We start from the raw sequence: 24222 nt of genomic DNA on the forward strand, positions 1-24222 counted from the left end.
CGCAAATAAGTTATATTTCATTCAAATTCCTTTTATTTCTGGATGAAGATGCTCAAGTTGGGTCACTGCTAGCTAGAACTCAACTTATTACTCTCTCTTACTTAGTATGTTAAAAGAATGGTGTTTTCAACTTAACTTAGTTCCTAGCATGCAATCTAGAATGACGTGTTCATAGATTTAACAAGTAGAAATCATTAAGAACAAAAAGAGTTTGAGTCGTCACAAGGCATCGTAAATACTGACATTGTCTTACTTATCCTAAAAATTGGTTCACAGGTTAATTGCAATTAACAAGTACTACTCTATTAGGTAAGGGCATGCACACACATATTCTTACCATTAGGAATCGTAGATATGCTTGCTAAGTATGCATTCACAAAAAAAAACACATAATGAATTCATCACTGACATAGGCAGTCAACAAATTTTCATCCATTCATAAAGAAATCTAAACAAAATGTCATAACAAACTTGCAATCATATTTGGGGGCTTCAAAACAACCCCTTACTTCTGGAAATTTTGTTACACATAATTCTTAAATTAAAACAAAAGAAAGACATGAGTTTGAGAAGATAAACCCAAAAGAAAAGAATGAGGTTTGAAAAGATAAATTGTGGGTAATAGGATTTAATGTGTTTACTGCTTTCATTGCTTTCTTATAAGTTACAAACTGCTCAGCTTATTGAGAACCTTTTAGTGTTAAAACAAACATAACTTCTTCTAGAAAAATGATATTAACAAGCCCTAAAATGTTCCAGAAAATAGACATCCGTAGATTTCCAAGCATATAAGGCTCATTCTCTGATTTATTATGAGTTGTTCGTAAATCTCTGCCAAAGTCAGCTAATATGCACAAGCAGTTTTGAAGAATTTGCTATTTAAAATCCCACTTATGCTCTTTTTCTCTTCTTTGCATGAAAAATCTTACAAAACACAAAAACAAAGCAAATAGTTTGAAAACAAAAGGAAGTAACTAAGAAAATACAAGTGAATTTGATGTAAAATATATTTAAATACGAGCTTATCATAGATATGAAAATGTTTCGTTGATTGTGTGGGCACACGAGAAAGAACATGATTAAGAACAAGGATATCCTAGATAAAGTAGGAGAGACCTCAATTGAAGATAAGATGAGAGAAATCAATTAAGGTGAGTTGGACACGTGAACCGAAGACTTACAAATGATTTGGTTAGAAGATGGGACAATGAGATGAAGGCTCAAAGCAAAAGCGGTAGAGGAAGACCAATAAAGACTTGAAAAGAGTTTTTAAGAAAAAAAATGTAGAACATTTGGAGCTAATGGAAGACATGGCGAAAAATTAATGCAGTGACTTTCTAGGATTCATACAGTTCATCCAATTAGTAGGATAAGACTTGATTGTTGTTGTAGTATTTATTTATTTTTTTTGTCAATAATTAGGTGAAATTTTAAGGAGAGAGCCTTGAATCAGGGTGTCAAGATCCACAAGGTGCTTGATTTTAACTATAGAACTAGCCTCCTCCATACATCAAACATTTGGAAGTAAAAATATATGAGACATAAATTATACAATTTTACCCGTTTAGAAATCTGAAAAGCAACCGAATACCATATTATAATGATATTCATTTTCATTAATAAATGAGATATCTTAAATTCGGATCTCGAGAATCACGAGTTTGTAAACAATTTATTTATCCACCCCAATATAATATACACTATGTTAAATAAATCTGTAAAAAGAAAAAAATTCCAAGTATATTAGTTCTAAAGCTAAAATCCATATGGTGGAAATGTGTTGTATCCTTTCATGACTGCATAGATTTGAACTTTATCAATTGCTAATCCAACATCTAACTTGCAAATGCTATTGCATGATTAAAAAAGAAAAAGACAAAACGCCATATGCCTAAAAATAATAAAAAACAAAATTCGTGTCTGGCACACCGATGTAAACGATAGAAGAGTAAAAGAGTCCCAAAAATGAAGAAAATGACAACTTTCCGGTGGAGCCAAACAAAATCAAACACAACAATAGTCTTCCGACTGATGCATGGCAGATTCGTGTGTGAATTCCAAAACAAAAAGCCATATAAAACCAAGCAATCTTCCAGTTTGTAATTAGTACTTACATGCCACGTTAGGTGCCCCCACCTCGCACGGTATTCGATAAGTAACCTATGTTTAGTGAAACGAGCGCTGTATACTTTTGACCCGTCCATCCCGTTTAATACGCTCCACACCTGATAAATAATGCAACAAGAAAGCTAGTGTAATTTTTTTACTACATTGATATGTTTTTATATTAAAGGCAAGAACGCGCCATGAGTAACTTTATTCGATGTTGAATTTGTTATTTATGAGATTCGAATCTAAAATTTTTTATTTTTAAATAAAAAAGATGAATATTACCAAATCGTAATACTGAATGATTATAAAAGATTATTTAGTACCTCCTTGGTAATGTTGACGTTTTTTGAAAAGCGGATACCAAAAGAAGATGAGATCTTTTAGTGTTTGATAAACATGCTAAAACCTTTTTTTTTTTTTTTATCTTTCCACAACTAAGGATAATAAGAATTAAAAAACCGAAGCAATAAAAGATTGGAAACAAAAATTAAATAACGAAAATAGATTTTAGTTCACAAATTAAGAAAACAAGCTAGAGGAAGTGCTATCCCCCACCAATATCATGCAAATAAGTTATGTTTCATTCAAATTCCTTTTATTTATGGATGAATATGCTCAAGTTGGGTCACTGCTAGCTTGAACTCAACTTATTACTCTATCTTACGTAGTATGTTAAGAGAATGATGTTTTCAACTTAACTTAGTTCCTAAAATGCAATCTTGAATGACGTGTTCATATATTAAACAAGTCGAAATCATTAAGAACAAAAAGAGCATGAGTCATCACAAGGCATCATAAGTACTGGCATTGTCATACTTATTCTAGAAATGGGTTCACATGTCATCGTAAGTACTAACATTGTCTTACTTATTTTAGAAATTGGTTCACATGTTAATCGCAATTAACAAGTACTACTCTATTGGGTAAGGGTAGACACACACATATTCATAGTATTAGAATCCTAGATGTGCTTACTAAGTATGCATCCACTAAAAACACATAAAGAATTCATCACTGACATAGGTAGTTAACCAATTTTCATCCATTCATAAAGAAATATAAACAAAATGTCATAACAAACTTGCAATCACATTTGGTGCTTCAAAACAACCTCTAACTTCTGAAAATTTAGTTACCTATAATTCTTAAATTAAAACAAAAGAAAGACATAAGTTTGAGAAGATAAAACCAAAAGAAAAAAGTGAGGTATCCTTGCTGCTGCTTTTCCTTTCCCCCAACCTTCTTGCTGCCTTCCTTTCTCCTTTCCACACTAAGCATATTATTATTATTATTATTATTATTATTATTATTTATAACCTTCCATATGTGTTGTGGTTCCCACCATCATGACAATTCAATCCTAACAAAAGCTAATTAGTATTGTGACTTGTGATTTTCTTGGTTGCATCAATTGTGGCTGCTCGGATATAATGTGTTATTTGCTTTCTTGTAAGTTACAAATTACTCAGCTTTTTGGGAGTCATTCAGTGTTAAAATGGGCACAATTTCTTCCAAAAAAATGATATTAACAAGGCATAAAATGCTGAAAATAGACATCCATAGCTTTGCGAGCATATAATCCTCATTTTCTAATTCATCCTGAGTTGTTCGTAACTTGCTGCCAAAGTAAGTTGATCTGCACCATTAGTTTTGACGAATTTTCTATTTGAAATCTCACTTGTGCTCTTTTTCTCTTCTTTGCATGAAAAATCCTACAAAATACAAAAACAAAGCAAATAGCTTAGAAAATATAAGGAACTAACTAAGTGAATTTGATGTAAAATATATATAAATATGAGCTTATCACGGATATGAGAATGTTTCGTTGAATGTGTGGGCACACTAGAAAGAACATGATTAAGGATAAGGATATTCGAGGTAAAGTAGAAGAGACCTTAATTGAAGATAAAATATGACAAAATCGTTTAAGGTGTTTGGACAAATGAACTGAAGACTTGCAAGTGTTTCGTTAGATGATGGGACAATGAGACGAATGCTCAAGGCAAAAACGGTAAAGGAAGACTTGGAAAGAGTTTTTAAGAAAAAATGTGGAATTTTGGAGCTAACGGAAGACATGGCAAAAACTGAATGCAATGATGTTCTAAAATTCATACAGTTCACCCAATTAGTAGGATAAAGCTTGATTGTTGTTGTAGTAATATTTTTTTGTCAATAGTTAGGTAAAATTTTAAGGATAGAGCCTGGAATCAAAGTGACAAGGTCCACAAGGTGCTTGACTTTTCCTATAGAACTAGCCCTCCTCCATGCATCAAAATTTGGAAGTAAAAAGATGTGAGACATAAATTATACAATTTTACCCATTTTGAAACCTGAAAATTAACTTAATACTATATTATAGTGACATTCATTTTCACTAATAAGTTCGAATCTCGAGAATCATAAAGTTGTAACCAATTTATTTATCCACTCCAATATAATATACATTGTGTTAAATGGATCTGAAAAAAAAAAAAAATTCAAAGTATGTTAGTTTTAAAACTAAAATCCATATGCCTAAAAAATAATAAAAATAAAATTCGTTTGTATGGCACATCAATATGAACGACAAAAGAGTAAAAAAGTCCCAAAAAGGCAGAAAATGACAACTTTGTGGCTGAGCCACACAAGAACAACCCCAATAGTAGCCTTCCGATAGATGCATCGGCAGAAAATTCCTGTGTGAACTCCAAAACCTCGTTTGCTGCACCCACCTCGTCCTGTATTCAAGAATACAGAACCTACGCCAATCTCAAAACAAAAAACTATATAAAACCAAGCTACTCTTCAAGTTTATAATTATAACTTACAGGCCTCGTTTGCTGCACCCGCCTCGTCCTGTATTCAATAATACAGAACCTACTTATAAATTACAGGCCACGCTCGGTGCACCCACCTCGTCCTGTATTCAACAATACAGAACGAATCTCAAAACAAAAACCATATAAAACCAAGCACTTCAAGTTTGTAATTATAACTTACAGGCCTCGTTTGCTGCATCCACCTCGTCCTGTATTTAATTATAATACAGAACCTATGTTTGGAGGTGGACCGTGTGAAACGACTGCTGGATACTTTTGACCCGTGCTTGTCGTTTAATAACACCTGATAAATAATATAACAAAAAATTAGAATCATTTAGTATTATAATTCAGTAATATTTTTTTATTTTTAAATGAAAGATTTTAAGTTTGATTTTCGTTAAATACGAGTTTAAATCATATTATTGTTAACTCATTATGAATTATTGTTAGCTCATTGTGAGTCTAAGTCCACCCTCATTTCCATTAGTGTTGATAATATTATTTGTTCAAAAAAAAAAAAACTAAGGATTTTTTTTTCTTTAAGCATATCGATATATTTTTACACTAAGGAGAATGAGAGTTTGATTAAGCCACATAATGGGCAACCTAATTTAGTATTGAATCACCATCTATAAGATTTGAAACTAAGATCACTTAATTCTAAATAAAAAAAAATATCATTAGACTGTACTATTAAATGATTGCTAATTATTGTTCACTACCACTTTGGTACTTTTGACGTTTTTTAAAAAGCGGATACCAAAAAACGTTGAGGTCTTTCTAATGTTTGATAAAGATATTAAAACTTGTGGTTTTTTTTTTTTTTTTTCCTTTTTTTTTTTCCCACAACTGAGGGAAAACCGAAGCAGCAAAAGATTGGAAAACTGGCTTTTTATCCCAAACTTGTTTTTTGGGAACTTTAACAAAAAATTCTCAGTACTATTCATTTTAACGAAAAACCATATTTTTATACTAAAAAAGTCAATCTTTGTATTATTCACTTTACCCTTTATTTTATTCTTATTGTTAAAACTCAAAGTTTTTAAATATTTTACCATTAGTTTTCCTTTGTTTTTTTTTCCTGCACCAGTGCCTACATGACCACCTCGACCTGCCTCTATTGCTTAACCAAACCTGCCACCACACTGCGATCTGACTCGCCAACCATCTAGCACACCTGACAGTATCTACTGTTGCAATAACAACCATATCATGGAGAGATTTTTCAGTGTAAACGATACATAAGATGATAAATCACGTGTCATTATATAAATTATAGAATATGTGTGTTAAAAAGTTAATAACTTAAAAAATAAAAATTTTCACTATTTATATAAAAACACGTGATATACTATTAGTATGCACGATCTCATCGATTCTTTTCAGTATTTCTAAATCCGTCTTGTGTCGTTCGGTAGCCTGCACCTATTGCATACCGTCCATTTGCAACCCTAGCACATACCTATGATTCTATCACTACCGCTCTTTCTTTTTGATACCTAAACTACATTTAATAAAGTTTCTTTTTGTCGAACAAAAAAAGGTAAAAAGATATTTTTTTTTTATCATAACTAAAAGGTTAAAGACAATAACGTAATTTTACAAAATAAAATTTTACTTTCTTTTTTTAAACCTCACGACTTTATCATTTATATTTAAAAAATAAAATAAAAACCTCTCTCTTCTCTCTTTACGCTCACGTTCTATCTCATTCTATTCCTATCTCCTTCAATTTAAAAAAAAAAAAAAAAAATTCACACACTTTGTGTGTGAGTATATAATAGTGTTCATAAATCTAGAAATCTTTTGACAGCATGAAAAAGAAAGAAAAAAAAAAAAGAAGAGAAAATGACGAAAGATGAAGAAAAGCTTTAGAAACTTTTTGACATAAATAAAAAAAAAATAAAAAAAAAATAAAAAAAATGAAAAAAGAAGAAAAGGATAGGATTAAAGAAAAAGAAAATCTAAGATTTGGCAAGCGGTCATCTACAGAGTGGAGTGTTGCCATTGTATCACGACTTGAGTTCGAACTTCGCCTACTTCCTAATCTAATATTCAAAAGAAAACTAATGAAAATAGCATGAAAAGTTTAAGTTCTAACCAAAAAAACAAAAATGTATTATAAGTGAATAATATCATGAATGATTTTTTTAGAGTAAAAATATTCTTAAAATTAAAAGTAAGCAATACCAATAATATTTAGTTAAGACTCTCAATATTTAATCCAAAAAATGTATCGTTCGACCAAAAAAAAAAAAAAAAAAAAGCTTTTGTCTTGTCATAGATTTGCAGCTATTTTACGTAAAATTTATTAAACACGATAAGGCTATTTTTTCTTCTTGTAGCTTTATTTCAGAGCTATTTTACGATTACAGTTTATCAAATACTTTATTGTTTCACAGCTAGTTCCGCAGTTTTAGTAATACCAAACTATCAAGCATCACCTCGCCTATTCTTTCCTCATCTCAACTGAAGCCATCAAGTATCAATTTCTCTTTTCTCGTAACTCAAGATCCAGATTGTTTCCAGCCCCTTTGTTTCCTCTTCCCTTCAGATCTCCACCATCAAGCACCATGATTCTTCAACCTTACCAACAAATCACCATGAGAGCTAGCTGCTGAAGAAATATAAGAAGAAGATGAAACATCGATTGCGATGGCATGTCTAGAAGTAGAAGACTCCAAAAGTTTAATCCGAAACCCAGATCTGATAAAGGGATTGCGGTGTTAAGGATTTGTCAGGATAAATAATTGAAGCATTCGGTTTTGCTTTTCAAATATTATTGGACGATATAATTGAATCCCAAACCCAAAAAGAACCATGTAAAACTTAACCCTAACAATATACTGCCGGCGCGTATCGGACCTGTGATATGCGTCCAAATTTTCTGATAAGCTGGCATGTCTGTGCTTGTCAGACATGGCTTTTGTTTTATCTTTCAAATACTCGTGTCCTCGGTGTTGCTTTCCACTAATTACGGTACTTTTATTTTCCCAATAAGATTCCCTCGATTCTTTTGGTAAAGATTTTAAGGATCCATAAATAATGTCGGTTTATCATTTTTTATCAAGTATTATTTATATTTAATTTTAAATAAAAATATTTAAAATAATTTCTAACTGTATAATGTATAATGAACCAACACGATTCATAGATCCCTAGATTCGGTGAGAATCTGAATTCTTTATTTTCAACTGCTACTTTCCGTTAATTATATTTTTTGACAACTGTTAATTATTCTTTTGGTTGCCACTTACAATCTATTATGTATTAGTATTCTTTTTTACTTGTAAATAAGAAATATTAAAATTTAATTCTTCTTAAAAATAAATTTGAATTATAAAGCTTAACACATTTCTCTCTCCTTCATTTGTTAAAAAAAAAATAATAATAATAATAATATTTTTTTGGTTTGTAATTCCATTGAGCAGTGCTTTCACATCCACTATAAATATATAGCTCCATGTCCATCTCTCAACCCCAAGATTGAGTATCATCTCCCTCGTCTCAATGTGCTCTCTCTCCCACTCTATCTGCTTTTCTCCAACATCCTCCTCTCATACGAACTCCAATATCGACGCTGCCCACCCCTCTCGACCTGGAGGACGTAGATCTGCAAACCCAGTTCATCCCATCACATTATCCAACGCATGTGCAAGCGCCCAGATCGGCAATTCCCAGCTCTACAAACTTACAGATCTACAATCCAGGCATGTTCTTGTGTTATTTTGTTTTGTGCAGTTCTTGTGTTATTGTTCGTTTTCTTTACTGATATCTGAACTGGCAACAGCTCCTATAAAAGAGATGAAAAAACAGGTGAAAAACAAAATTGATCCCAAAACAAAAGAAAGTTGCACCAAGAATGTGAAACCCACATTGGAGAGGGTCTTCATTTGGGATCAAGAGAGTCGATTTTCTATAGAAACTAATTGGACTCTCATGTTAAATTTTACACCCTTAAATCCATAAAAAAATCCGGGTTTGACTATCCTTTTGCCGACAGATTCCGTAAAGGAGACTGACCCAACATTAGTAACTGCCTGACTGCTGTTGCTATTTGAGTTGAGAGATGGGGGACCCGACAAGTTTTACACATAGTATAAGGCTCACTTTGTATGTATTTTTAACAATTTTTTAAAGGGAATTTTAATGAAAAGGATTTGAGCCAATAAATATTTAACCAAAAACTATCCTAAAATGTTATTCAATCAAAAGAGCTCAAAGTTTAATAAAAAATCATCTAAAACTATAATCCACAGGTCAAACTTACAAGCCTGACCCACTACAAATCTATAGTTATGTGAATACCCCTAAATGATTTCATATTATCTTGACTCTTCACCAACCTCAACCCAACACGAAATTCTCATAATAACTGTCTTCCTATCAAATCGAATTCTTCCATTCAAAAACAACCAAATCAAAATTTAATGGCAGAAACCAGCAAAAAAGTGTCTGGAAAAAAAAAAAAGAACCAAAGCATAAAACTGTTTTTGGATAACCCAAAACATAACACTGCTTCTGAAAAAAAAAAAAAAAAACAGATAGAACGTTTGTTTTTTCTGTGCACAAACAAACGCTATATTTGGAAATAAAAGAATCAAAATCTAGAAACAGTGACTTAAATTTCAAAAACATTGACTTAGATTTCAGAAATAGTGATTTAATTTCAGAAACAGTCTATGTTTTAACCTTTGACTATTTCTTTTCTTTCATGTATCAGTTGATTATATTTAAGAAACCTGATGCTTATTTTGCTTTGAATCCAAATGCAGTGAATTTCACTATTTATTTTTTAGCTTACATTTAAAAAACAGCGTGTTTATTTCATTTAGATCCAGAAATAGTGACTTAGATTCCAGAAACAGTGACTTAGATTCCAGAAACAGTGTTACTTAAAATCCAGAAACAATTTATTTTTACAGTCCAGAAACATTGACCCGTCGTTACTATTGAATAGTATGTAGATCTCAAATTTATTTTCTGAAGAAACAAACGATGAAAATTGAAAACCAGTATCTTGAATACACTATAAATAATAACGACGATCACATTTCAACAAAATAATACAAAATATAAATTAAATAGCATGAGGATCTATATTTTTGTTTCAAAGAGAAATAAGGTCTACAAAACAACGATGAACTCCATTAATAAGGAAAATGATTAATGTGGGCTTTGTACTAATCATTAAATAAAACTTATAACATGATTTTTTTATTAAAATTAAAACTTTTCAAGTCATTTTCATTAATTTTTTTTTAAATGAGATTTATAAAAAAAAATTATTCGCATTCTAAAATTTTTATTACGCATTACAAACATTTTATATTTAGAAAGAAAAATATATTTATTAAAATAGTATAATAAAACTTTTAGATTGTCAATAGGCTTTTTTTATTAGCATTCCACAATATGTTGATTACACCTTTCATTAAAATTTAATATTAAATAACTTACATACCTAATATCTAATGACAGTTTCGACCTTATAAAGTTAAAAAAAAAAATCCAAATTACTTTTCACATGTATATCCTAAGTTTATTTATCTTATTCAACTCTTAAAACCACTCTCATCCTCCATTGTATAATTAATGAAACTACAAACATGTTAATTGAAAAAATTATTCTTGACGAATGAAATGTGAAATCAACGTTTTCGGAAACTTTACATAAGGTAAGACTTCGTATTTTCATTGTTTTAGTGATTTCAACGACATCGGCATGCGTATAGCAAATATGATTGATGATGAGAATCACACACCTAATAAACCTTAACCACATTAGATCACAAAGATCCCTTGATTTTAAAAGCAGCATAACAACCTAATCTCTTCCTCTAATTAAATGATTCAATAAATACATCTATTCCCATGATTCGATCAAAGGAAAAGAAGAGGAATAATCATCAACCCTAATATTTATTTAATGCCCATTACCCAGTGTCACTGCTCCTACTCTATACAAAGCTCAACACTTCTATAGCTGCCTTTTTGTTTGGATTTTTATCTTCCTCATCCCTTGTTGCGAAAATCATCTTCTTCATTTATTGGTACGGAATACCCACAACCTTCCACCTCTTTCCATGGAAGGGATAGAGAAACATGATGGGATAAACACATGCAAATAATCAAACAATTGTTGGCACCACTCCAATATAAAAATTAAAAAAATTTCGAAATCACACCAGCTTCAGCTTTACACCGAAGGTACTTTTGGATGACCTTATGTATTTGCACTTAAAATTTGAAAAGTGGGGTATACGTAGAAAATTTAAGTTATATGGTGAGAGTGTGCGGTGTGAGGGTATATAGGAAAGTAAATGGGGTGTATTAAGATAAGTTTAAATTAAAAAAACAAATGTGGGGTGTATTAAATATGTGAGTTGTATTCAACAATATGTAGGGTTTCAATATAATAAGCCTTGTCAATAACATTTTTATATTTTTATGTTATTTCATTATCTCTGTTTTATTATAAAAATTTGACTTGATATTTTGTTATTAAAAAAAATTTGACTTGATACTTTGTTTTATCATTTTATCTAAATTACCTATAAACAAAATCGCTTTGTCAACTAAAGGAAAGTAAAAATATAAAGTTAACTTTGTCAATGAAGTAAAAAAATTATCAAATTCACTCACAGCCAGGTAATCATATTAGTTGTTATTATTTTTTTCTTTCACGTTTTTCTCTCAAATAAAATAAACTTTTAGTGACAAAATGGTTATCCAAAAACAGTGGCAAAATACATGGAACATCCTTTTCAACGACAAAACAATAGTTTGAAGGTCGTCACCAAAAGATTTTAGCGATCATTTTATATTCTATCTTTGTAAATTTTATTTTTAAAATTATATAAGCACATGCATAACATTGTACAATTGCTAATTCTTATTAATTAGAGCAGGGAAAATTTTTGTATATTTAAGTATTTACAAATTCTGCAGATGGAGCTTTATTGCAAGTGACAAAAAGGAATTATGCATGTGCACTATGGTATGAGTTCAATTGTCACTTATTTTGTTCTCCTAACAGTTAACTATTAACCAATTAACTTTTTCGTTTGTCAAAAACACACACACATATATATATATATATATTTTTTTTTTTTTTTGTTATCAACTGTGTCTTTCTCCCTATAATATAATAGCACCTCTACCAATTGACTCTTGTTTGTTTGTCTTTATCTTATGTTGATTATTTTATTCTTTATTTAAATAAATTAATTTACAAGTTATTTAAAATAATTAAGGAAAAGATGAATTCAGTGGTGTTGATTTTTGTTATTTTATTTTTTACAGTGACATCAACTACTTTGAACGTGGTTTTTTTTTTCCCAATTAAACTGACTTATTCAAAGAATTCTGAGTTGGGAGAGGTATTTTATGGTATTTTGAAAGCTTCACCTATTTAGTATTCTCACATGATATACATGAACTAATTTAAGCGTCGTTTCGCAGTAATACTAAGAGAACTGCCGTAGTCCAGCAAACTCTCCTAAAGAAGAAAAGAAAGATAGTTCAGCAAAACCTCTCTTCTCTTAATTATACAAATTAATATTCGTATCACTATCGACCTAGCTAGCCTGTAAGTTACTTTAATTTACTCCAAGTCTTCCAGCGCGTTCATAATTTTATATCTTATTTATCCTCTTTCTTCTTCCTTCTCTTCTTCTTAGCCTTATGGATATTCTTCGTCTCCTTCAACCTAAACACCAATGGAGCTATTGGAAGTTGTCTAATGTACTTTAGGGTTCGGGTTACATGCATGGCTGAGTTTGATTTCTTAGTGACATGTTGTCAACTCCTTAATTCATGGAGTGGACATTTAGCTTTCCAAAGTATTTTGTAAGGATCTCAAGGATCTCAAGTATGGGTTGTCATCCTCACTTTAGCTAAGTTATAGGCTAAAGTGATGGTCTTAACCCTACTCTTTTGTCTTCCATACCTTGTCTTGTCCCTTACCTTCTTTCCTTATTTTATTTTTCTTTTGCTTCTCACGGAACTAGGGCAGGTCCTTAGGGATGGTGTTTGCTTCTCACTTGTAACTTCTTTTTGTGTTTCTCTATAAGAGTGTTCTCACTCTCTTGTAATAAGATAATGAATATACAACTCAATCTTTGAAAAGCAACAGGAGCATGGGGAAGTTCTAGCAGATTGCATGGGAACCCAAAAGGCACATTCATCTCCTCCAACCCCTGAATGCGTACATGAGGTCTTCCTGAGTTTTAGGGGCGAGGACACCCGCGATGGGTTTACGAAATATTTGTACACTGCTTTGAAAAGGAAAGGAATCAATACATTTCGGGATGACGATAAACTTGAGAGGGGAAAGACCATTAAACCAGAACTCTTGAAAGCAATTGAGGAATCGAGGTTGGCAGTCGTCATTCTTTCAGATGACTTTGCTTCTTCAACCTGGTGTTTGGATGAGCTTGCGCATATTGTAAAGTGCAATGAAGACAAGGGGCTTCAAATTTTTCCAGTTTTCTATTACGTTGATCCATCTGAGGTAAGAAAGCAAACAACAGGAAATTTTGGCAAGGCCCTTGCTAAGCATCATGAAGATTTCAAGAACGAAATCGGGAAGGTGGAAAGGTGGAGGGAAGCTTTAAAGTATGTATCGAATGTCGCTGGATGGCATATTCAGAAAGAAAGGTACGCACTTCTCTTCTCAATGGAGTAATCGTATATCTGAACTGTTTTGATAACAATATATGCCGTGAATTATGTTAGACATTTAATTTTGAAATAACAAATTAAATGCTTGTATCACATTCCATAAACTTTACTATATAGATTTCCAGATTTGTAAGTGATAAGGAAAAACTTTTTATATGAAGCCATGATGAAATACACCAACTGATGTTCTCCTTCTGTATTCCAAAGTGCCCAGGCAATCGATCGGTCAAGCATTCAGAACAGAAAACAAGTCATGATGAAATAAACCAATTGATCTTATATATAATAATCCTCCTATCAAAGAGTAATTGTGGGCAATATGGAGAGAGTGGGTTATAACCTCTGTGTGTTGGTTATTCCAATATGTCGTTTCCAAATAAAAGTCCTAATATATCTTCCTAATTTAAATGTAACTCTATTTTCCGTCAAAGAAAATATAACTCTGTTTATTTTTTGAAAGGCTTAAATGTTAAAATGGTCCCTGTGTTTTAGTCATTGGGTCAATTTAGTCCATATGTTTTCAATTTGACCAATTTGGTCCTTGTGTTCATCTCTGTTAGCCAATTACAGATATTTTCACCTAATTTCTATAAAGGAATTTATAAATTATTATAAACTTTTTTCATTTAAAATATTTAAAAAATGAAATAAAATTAAAAATTGAAATAAAAATTATTCTCCTCCCAACTCCCTGACTTCCTCCCTAACTTTACCCCCTCTCTTTTCTATGTCGCAACCTTAATCATTTTCAGATTAGAAGTTTTATCTCTTATATGTGTTATTTATCATTGATTTGCATTTTTTTTGTACAGAGAAAAGGTAATTATATCTTATATAATTTTTCTTACGAATTTTTTAAAAGTGATTGAATGAAATGTTCTTAATTGGCTAATAGACACAAACACGATGACTAAATTAGCCAAATCGAAAACAAGGGGATTAAATTGGCCATATTGCTATCACACAGGGACCATTTTGACATTTAAGCCTATTTAAAATGGCAAACTCACATAAGTAATAAGTATAAAATACTTTCATTCTTCCACATAAGTGTAGCCAATTTATCAAGCACAATTATAGTCTAACGTGTTATCCAATAGACAAATTAATCTGATACAACACCAAACACCCGACTAATTTAGTTATTATTATCCGAAGACTATTTATTCGATTCAATTGAAATAATTAGTACAGTCCGAGTTGCAAAACGAAGCCTTAGAGAGTAAAGTGACCGCTACCACCTACCACCACAATTGTTGCCACCACCATCGCCATAACCATAACCTTCACCATAGTCACCACTTTCATTACAGCTATTGCCGCCATAGCTACCACCTCCACCAAAACCGCAACTGCCATCATTACCACCACAACCACAACTATCACCACTGCCTTTACCACCATTGTTACCTTTGCACCCCAACCACCACATCCCACTATTAGCACCACCACCATACCTCCACCATTACTGCTACCATCACCACCACTGCAATCACCACTGCAACCAACATTGTCCTAGCCACTGTTGTCCTCGTTCATACTCCTACTACGTACCATGTCCATTTTGTCATTGTATACAATTACAACATTTCACATTAAAATTTACCAAAATACTTTTACACTACTTTTCATACTCACAACACTTTTAAAATACAATTACCAAATGCTCGATCTGCTTTACTTTACAACTGATTATTCCAAATTGGCCCTTAGGGTTCAGCCAAATAAATTCTAAAACATCACTGGGCTTGGTTTTGTACCAATTCATTTGTTTGCTTCAAGTACTCTATATCTTTTCTTATAGTCTCTTTCAAAGCCTTCCTATTTCTTCCTCTACCCCTTTTGCCCTATGCCTTCGTCTCATAGTCGCATCTTCTAACCGGAGCATCTGTAGGTCTTTGGTTCATGCGTTCAAATCATCTTAACGGATTTGCTCTCATTTTATCTTCAATTGCGGCCACTCATACTTTTCCTCGGATATCCTCATTCTTAATCTTATCCTTTCTCGTGTGCTCACATCCAAAGAAGCATTCTCATCTCTGCTACACTTATTTTTTGCACATGCTGCTTTTTGACCACCCAACATTCTGTTCCATAAAGTATCGCTGGCCTTATTGCCATCTTATAAAAAATTTCCTTTAGCTATAGTAGCATACGCACAACACACCCCATGCATTATTCCACTTCATCCACTAGCTTGTATTCTTTGATTGAGATCTCCATCTAATTTTTCGTTATTTGCAAGATAGATCCAAGATAACCAAAACGTCCACTGTTTGATACTTCTTGATCTCCAATTCCCACCCCTATCTAATTTGGGCTCCCATTCCCACTATACTGGCACTTCATATACTCTGTCTTGAACTCCCACATAGTGTAGCCAATTTATCAAGCAAAGTTGTTAAAGAAAGTTGAGGTTCCACCATAAAACCAATTGGCAATATGCGGAATAGCTCCACTAACTTATAAGCCCATGCAATGTCTCTCCTCCCATCATTGTGAGATTCATTCTTAATACACCTCCTCATGTGTGATGAGTTTTCAAGCCTAACACATGGCCAACATAATAGGGTGACGTGGAGCGCGTGTGGCCGTTTGGCTTCACACGTGAGACAATCTACTATGATATCATGAAGGAAGTTGAGGTTCCACCATAAAACCAATTGGCTATATGGGAAGTAACCCAACTTATAAGTCCATGCAAGATCTCTTGTCCCATCAATATGGGATACATTATCAACTGTTATATCATACCAAATAATGTATAGTGGTCACTGAGTTATAGATAAATTGCAGATGATATTTAAGCTGATAATTATGATACATATAGTTGAACTTTCGAAAGCTTGACACAAATATTTTGTACCAACACTCAAATCACAAACTAATCAGATCATAACATAATGTTGCAACATGGAATAACAGAAGAGAGTTTGGGTACCATGAAACTCCCACATATCAATGGTCCTATGATGTAGTGAGCATCGTGTTATTCCGTGCGGCTTTTGCCAAGCTAAATAAACCTGCATCAGAATCAAAAAGAAATTTCACTTCATAAGCAAACTATCCTGATTTCACTTATCAGATAGTAAACTATTCTTTTTCATAAGCAAACTATCTTGATATGATTGGTTAGATAGATTCACACTATTTTTTTTTTCTCACCATTATTTGTTTTTAACATCTTATTTATAGGTATATTATCCGTTTATGTATTTGCTCCTTTAGTTAGGTCGGATGATATGCAAGTGGGTTTATGTTTGTATGTTAGCAATATGTTTGTAATGCTCACATGCTGCGTTTCTAATCACTTCAATCAAACTTTATGTGATTCACTTTTTCATTACTTATGCCTAAATCCCTTGGAATTTGGAAGTTCCTCGCCCCAAACACACCATGAGAAATGCATAACATTACAACAGGCGAGGAATTTGCAAATGACTACTTGGAAGGCATCATTTACAAATCTCTACCACATACCTTTGTAATGCCCATGAGATGCGTTTTCTAATTCCTCATATCTACCTTTGTAGGGGACGTTGTTGGTTTCTTTAAGAGTGAAATTGGATTTCAGAAAATAAAAAGATAAAAAATTGTGGGGTGAACTTGGATAATTGCAGGGTTTAGATAGAAAAAAAACCTATTCTTTCGGACTAATCACACATTATTCCTTTTCTATTTTTGTATTGATGGCTGATGGGGACTTCTTACTAAAAATGCTTTATTATTTTTTGTAGGTCTTATGAGTCAGAAATTATTCAGGACATTGCTCAAAAGATTTTAGATCTGTTGAAACCGTTACGTGCAAACAGGGATTTGATTGGAATAGATTCTCGGCTAAAGAAAGTGATGCAGTTGTGCTTTGATCCAGCGCCATTATCCAATGATGATGTTCGCACAATAGGGATATGGGGAGTTGGGGGCATAGGAAAGACAATTCTGGCACGACAAGCTTTTGAAAAGATCGTGTTAGAGAGGAGTGAGGAATTTAAACACATATGCTTTCTTGACCGTGTAAGGGAGGAATGCGGAAAACATGGTCGAGGTCTAGTTTACTTGCAAAATTATCTTTTTAAGACTCTGCCAGACAGCAATAAAGATGATCGCATACAAGACATCCCTAAAGGGAAAGAGCTGTTAAGTGCAAGACTCCGTTTCCATAAGGTGCTCATCGTACTGGACGATGTTGATGATTTTGAACAGATCAAAGCTTTAGCAGATTGTTCTTGGTTGAGTCCAGGAAGTCGAGTCATTGTAACAACCAGAGACAAGACGACGTTAAAGAAGTGTCAAGTAAATGATGATAAAATATACGAGGTTGAGAAACTGACTCCTGGAGAAGCTTTTCAGCTCTTCTGTCGGAAAGCCTTTAAGAAAAGTCATGCTCCAGATGATCATTATAAAGACCTGTCTGACAAATTTGTCGAGTATGCCAGTGGCCTCCCATTGGCTCTTCAAGTGCTAGGTTCATACTTGAATGAGGAAAAAGATTGGGCAGAAGTGTTGGATAAACTTAAAGAGTATCCTGAAAAAGGCATTGATGGTGTGCTTGAAATAAGTTGTCGTGGATTAGAGCACACACAAAGGGAAATCTTTTTAGACATTGCGTGCTTCTTCAATGGAGAGGATGAAGTTCGTGTTAAAAGGATACTAGAAAGTTGTGGCTTCTATCCAAACAATGGTATACTTGACCTCGTTGATAAGTCTCTAATTACAATTGAGCACAATAAACTGTGGATGCATGATTTACTACAACAAACGGGTCAACAAATTGCTGTCAAAGAATTTCCTAAAGAGCCGGGAAAACGTAGCAGGTTGTGGGTTAATAACAAGGCTTACAAAGACAAAGAGTCGTGGCATAATGAAGTACTCACAGAAAATACTGTAAGTGTTAATACTAGTTTGTGAGTTAATTATTCAATTAAGGGGTTATATAATTGATCCAACATACCTTTATAGGTGTTTATAAGACTTTGTTAATTTTTTGTCTTACCAGGTTGCTTATATATCTAACTTTTGAACCTTATCTTTTTGGCATAGGGAACAAATCTTGTTGAAGGCATGTTCCTATGCTTGCCTGAGATGAGACAAATAAAGTTGGATGCTGACCCATTCTCAAAAATGTACAACCTAAGATTGTTGAAGATTTGTAATGCGAACTTTTCTAAATGCCCTGAATATTTCTCTAACAAGTTACGGCTTTTGGAATGGCATGAATATCCGTTAGAATGTCTGCCATCGAGTTTTGGACCACATCAGCTCGTTGAACTCAAGATGCCTAACAGCCGCATTAAGCAGCTATGGAATGAAAGGGTAAGACACTCTTACTATACCTATTTTTTATGGCAGTGAAATTATGCGCAGAATTAGTGGAGGAAGATGTTCAGGCTAAAATATATTTTTTTTTGTCCTTTCCTAATATCTCATAACAGCTTCCGCTGATGGAAAATTTGGTGCAAATCGATCTTTCCAACTCTCAAAGCTTGACAAAGACTCTGGACTTCAGTATGGTCCCAAATCTAGAGGAGCTGATCCTTGAAGGCTGTGTGAAATTATTAGAGCTTCACCCGTCAATTGGGAACCTCCAACACCTTCGTTCATTGAATTTAAAGGGTTGTGAAAGTCTAGAGAGCCTTCCCCCTATCAGCTTGGGATCTCTCAAAACTCTTATTCTTTCGGGGTGTTCAAAACTCACTAAGTTCCCAGAGATTGTGGGAAGTATGGAAAAGTTGTCACGACTTTATTTAGATGGAACAGCTATAAGAGAGCTGCCGGTAACATTTGAGAAGTTGAGAGGTCTTATTTTGTTAAATCTGAAAGGCTGCAAGAACCTTCATTTGAGTCGTTCAAGCATCCTTGGTAGTTTGACATCTCTGAAAGATCTCAATTTGTCTGGCTGCTCGCATGTTGAACTGCCTGAAAACATAGGGAACTTGCAACATTTGGAGGAGCTTGATGCCTGTGACAGCGGCATAAGAAAAGTTCCCTCCTCCATTTCACGTCTGAATAAGCTTAAACTATTATGTTTAAATAGATGTAAAGATGAGCAAATGGGTTTGCAGTTGCCTAACTCTTTCTCAGGTTTGACCTCATTGTATAGATTAAATCTAGGTCAATGCGGTCTTGAGGAAAGAGCCATCCCTGATGATATTGACTGCTTATCTTCATTGTTGTATTTGGATTTGAGTGAAAACAATTTTGTGAGCTTACCAGCAGGCATCTCTCAACTTCCTGAGCTTAAACAACTTTCCTTGTTTAGGTGCAGAAATCTAGAGTTTTTACCAAAAACTCTTCCATCCAAGCTAACACATGTATCTGCTCGTGAGTGCCCAATGTTGAAAAATTATTCAAGTAATTTGACAATACGGGCTGATGGCGGTTTCTGTCACATAGATTGTGGAAACCCTTGCGAAAATGAAGAGAACGAAGACTATAACCATTTTCCACTTCCAATTCCAGAAGACCATGCTGAAACACACTTTCCTAAGTACATTGAGGTACTCACTCACCACATTGATCTTTCAATCTAGCAAGCTTCCTCATTTTATATCATATAGCCACACTGACGTCATTATTTCGTCTGATTTTTCTTTTTCAAATTTGCAGGAGCGAATGAAAAGTGAAGAGTCGTTTGAATTGCGTTTTCCTCACAGTGCTATAATTCCCGACTGGTGTAGTGAACATTCAAGTCGGGATTCTGTAACCATCCAACTATCTGATAGCACGTGGATAGGGTTTGCCCTGTTTGTTGTTTTTGAACTTCTCGTGAAGGAAGATTTTGATAACAGTTGGGAAATGAAAGACACTTTTTGCCATTTTAGCACCTCGGAAGATCCTCTAGTCCTTCATAAGTTTAATAATTTCAGAAAGGGGTCGTATGGACTTTGTTGCTATCAGCCACGAGGCAGGCAATTTGCACGGCAATTGAGTACAGAAAGTAGGCTACTTAAAGCTTCAGTTTCAACAAATAGACCTGATCTGAAAGTAAAAGGGTGCGCATTACAACTAATATACCAAAAAGATGCTGCAGCGTTTGTTCGCGATTTATCAGAATCTGCTAATGGACATCTGAATTTGAATTTTGGTCGACATTGTAAGGGAATATTGGATCGGGCAAGGGAACTGAGCAACTCTGGTGAGGTGACCGTAATTGGCTCTAATCTACAAGAGCTAGGATCAAATTCAACTTCAAATCAAGGCAGCAGTAGCCAAAGTACTACTTACTCTAACATCGAGCAGTCAAATGGGGAGTTACAGCTGTTGCTTTCAGCACTGTATGAGGTCTCTCTTTCTCTCTCTCTCTCTCTCTCTCTCTCTCTCTCAATATCTCCCTCCCTCTCTCCCCCTCCCCCTCTCACTAAAAGTTTAATTATATATGTACTGTGTAGGGATGCAACGGACGCGAGAAGAATTTTCATTTTATTTTTTCTCATCCTATAATTTCACGCTGGTTCATCCATCACTATGCTGGAGGCGTAGCACTTTGTCACCTTCCTCAACACTTATATGATGACAGGAGATGGGTAGGATTCGAACTATATGTTGTCCTTACCTGGTCTTCATCTGATTACAACAATCCTCCCCATTCTGCATGGCTCCATGTTGATTTGTGTTCCCCTGAAGGTCGTATAATGCATAGGTGCATCAAAATACACAACCTTGGACAACAGCAACTAGTTGTTCTGCACATCCCACGTGTTTGTTTTTCACAACACGAGTTGGATCAATGTCAAGGTGTTTGCGCTTTGTTTGGAACCAGTACCCTAGACGTGGAAGTCAAAGTGTGTGGGAGCCGTCTGGCATATGAGCAAGACTTGAAAGAGTTAATCAAAGCATTAGCAACTGAATGCACATTCAAGGGACCACTCGACCTACTTTATGTGCAGGCACGAACATATGTTGAAAACATGGTGGAAAGTCCACTTCGTGAAGCTTTAACGGTTCAACGTGAAGCACTAGTACCTCAATTCAGGTTAGAATTTTTTTTATTTTTTTATTTAAACACCACCTCAATTCAGGTTAGAATTTTTTATATTTAAACACCACTCGTATCTTAGTTCACCCCACACTTTACTTGATATTTTCGTCTTTTCTCCCAAAATTGCTCCTATTCTAATACTATCACATCCACACCCACATATCATTCTGCGCATTTGTCCATGTTCCATGGGTATGAGTTTGGGGCCTAAAAAGCATGAGAGGAAACAATTGGGGCTGATTTGGGTTTGGATTGCACTCAGCAGACATGAGTATGAGTTTGGGGGTTCTGCTAGCTCCATGTGATCATGCATCATGTTTGTGAGTTTTTATTCTTTCGTTCTTTTGAGATTTGTAAGAGGCTAAAAATGGTGTGTGTTTGTTATTTCTCTTTTTTTTTTTTTTTTTTCTTTCCTGTATTTACTTTTTGAAGGCTCAATGAGGATCGTAGGATTAAATACCACAATTTTAGTTGTTTGCACAAGAAGTCTGTGTGTGACTTCGGGCAAGAAAGCACAAGAAGTCTTAATCAGTTAAAAAGTTTTAATAAAGAAAAGTGATGGGTGAACGCCGATAGTGATGTTTAAATATAAAAGCCCTATACTTAATTTCATGCGCTGACAATTTGTCATCATGCATCACAAAGTTAATTTTCAATCTAACAAATATTTCTGTGGAATATTAATGCAGAGAAATCTGGGAAGTTTCTAAATTGTTCTGGCAAGATCTGCTTCTGAACTCAGGTCCTAAAGAACAAGTACATGAACAAGATTTCACTTCAAGATTGGACTACTACATGTGCTATCTCGAACAAAAGCAAGTCCTTATGGAACCACTTGGCCATCTACTTGTCCATTCCAAACACTATCTTTTGGAAAATAGGGATTCCATCCAACAACATGATGCGGAAAGATATTCAGAATCATTGGATAGACAGTTATACATCATGGCTGAGAATCAACTCTCTGGAAGCTATAATATAGCTGAGTGGAAAAAAAGTATTGTGGTGTTGCTTCAAATTTGGAAGGAGGCCATTCTCAGTCTCAAAGGACATACAATCTCTGTTTTGAAGCATTTCGATCCTTCCGCACCATACAACTTTTGTTTCCCTCAGAAGCAAATTCTAGAGTGGTTTAAAAATCAGAGTAGTAAGTCATCCAAGATCGGAATGGAACTACCTCAGAATCTGTACGATGATGATAATTGGAGGGGACTTGTGATATGTGCTGCATTTTCAGTCCATGAGCTTCCAACTGCTACCCTTGAAAAACTGGGTTCAGAAATGACTGTCGAACTTATGTGTCACTTAAGTACTGAGGAGTATTGCTTGAACCCTATTCCCATTTGTTCCACAACTAAAGAGAAATTCAAGTGGTTGCATCTCCGCGGATTTATCTGGCTGACTTACATACCCCGAAATTTCCTGGCAGAATTCAAGGACATAACACTTGTACAAGCCAGAATTTATCATGGTTGCCCAGGCTTGACTGTCGAGGATACCGGTATTCGTCTCTTATACAAGCACGAAGTGGAGGAGCTAAAGCAAGCAATGACCCAGTGCTGGACCTCCTTCTTTGACAATTCAGACCTCATCCGTCAATTCGTAGAAGAAGATGAAATTATTCAGTCGAGCGGTTGATGAATTTTGAACAAGGAACGATGTTCGGAGGACATATCAAGGTCTGATCGCTTTCTCCATCACTCCATGATATTCCCTTCTTCGTCTTCTCTCTCACATCAAACTCCAGCATAATTATTAATTACTGACATGATATTTGTAATATGCAGGACCACGGATCCATCGGGACTTTCATAAGCATTCCCCCAGGCTCATAGTACTTCTGAATTTATGGAATAAATTTTCTACGATTGGCTGTTGAAGAGAACCAATTAAATAAGTGCAAATAGTTTGCATGGTTAGTGAAGTAGTGCCTCACTGTTTAATTTTCGTCTTCCTTTTTGCCAGTTAGTACTACGACTTTGTCTTCATGAGCTCCTTATGAATAAAGGGATGCGTGTTGTACGTTTTTATTTAATATATCCATATTCCAGACTGAGTTATTCAATTAATAAGAGTTGATAGTTCTCTCAAGTTGTCTAACTTCTTTGCTTTTATCTTTGATTTGGACGAGTGGTGAACAAAGGTGCGATAAGTTTGTCAACTTATAACCAAATTGGATGGAGCAAGTCCAAAGTTGCAATGTTGAAAATAGAAAATCATGAGTAATTTTTAAGGAAAACTAATAAAAAGTACAAAAAAACTTCTCTTTTAATGAAAAACCTTTTTTAAAGGTATAGTGAATAGTACCAAGGAAAAAGTATAAATGTGGTTTGTTTGTTAAAAGTGAACAGTACCGGGGGCGTTTTGTTAAACCTTCCTAGTTTTTAATCCAATTGAAATGACTCGTTTGAATAACTCGTTTGAAAATGCTTTTAAAATACAAAAAATCATTTTTAGTGAAATTGTTTTTGGGTTTTAAAAGCACTTGATCGGTGCTTTCTACAATGCAAGAAGCGCCAGTTATTTGCTTTTTGCAGGAAACACTTCAAGTATTTTTTTAGTATTCACTTGCACTTTACTAAGGATTGGTTCTAAGAACACTTTCATTGGAAGTGCTTTCAGTCATTTTAAAAATATTTCCAAACT

At 34.1% G+C, this 24222-nt stretch overlaps 1 protein-coding gene across 2 annotated transcripts; it reads left to right on the forward strand.

Moving 5' to 3' along the window:
- The first annotated feature begins 8389 nt into the window (after positions 1-8389).
- On the forward strand, positions 8390-23667 carry LOC137742910 (TMV resistance protein N). Of its 2 annotated transcripts, XM_088679334.1 has the most exons (12): positions 8390-8623; positions 12219-12295; positions 12378-12504; positions 12596-12639; positions 13051-13574; positions 17336-18482; positions 18639-18911; positions 19031-20095; positions 20205-20879; positions 20987-21570; positions 22266-23255; positions 23364-23667. In XM_088679334.1, exons 5-11 carry the CDS (start codon positions 13078-13080, stop codon positions 23212-23214), a joined length of 5190 nt encoding a protein of 1729 aa, XP_088535460.1. In that variant the 5' UTR covers positions 8390-8623; positions 12219-12295; positions 12378-12504; positions 12596-12639; positions 13051-13077; the 3' UTR covers positions 23215-23255; positions 23364-23667. The 2 variants fall into 2 exon arrangements, with proteins under 2 accessions (XP_088535460.1, XP_068338950.2); XM_068482849.2 differs by lacking the exons at positions 12219-12295; positions 12378-12504; positions 12596-12639 and adding an exon at positions 11865-11913 and having other exon boundaries at positions 8391-8623; positions 13045-13574.
- The last annotated feature ends 555 nt before the right edge of the window (positions 23668-24222 follow it).

The sequence above is a fragment of the Pyrus communis genome, chromosome 11, assembly GCF_041283825.1.
Source record: "Pyrus communis isolate YQ-2024b chromosome 11, ASM4128382v1, whole genome shotgun sequence".
NCBI lineage: Eukaryota > Viridiplantae > Streptophyta > Magnoliopsida > Rosales > Rosaceae > Pyrus > Pyrus communis.

Coding starts and splice junctions, on each gene's coding strand:
- LOC137742910 (XM_068482849.2), top strand. CDS start 8,424: ATGTGCTCTCTCTCCCACTCTATCTGCTTTTCTCCAACATCCTCCTCT. Junction 8,624..11,864: donor CTTACAGATCTACAATCCAG/GCATGTTCTTGT, acceptor CAAATTCTGCAG/ATGGAGCTTTATTGCAAGTG. Junction 11,914..13,044: donor AATTATGCATGTGCACTATG/GTATGAGTTCAA, acceptor ATCTTTGAAAAG/CAACAGGAGCATGGGGAAGT.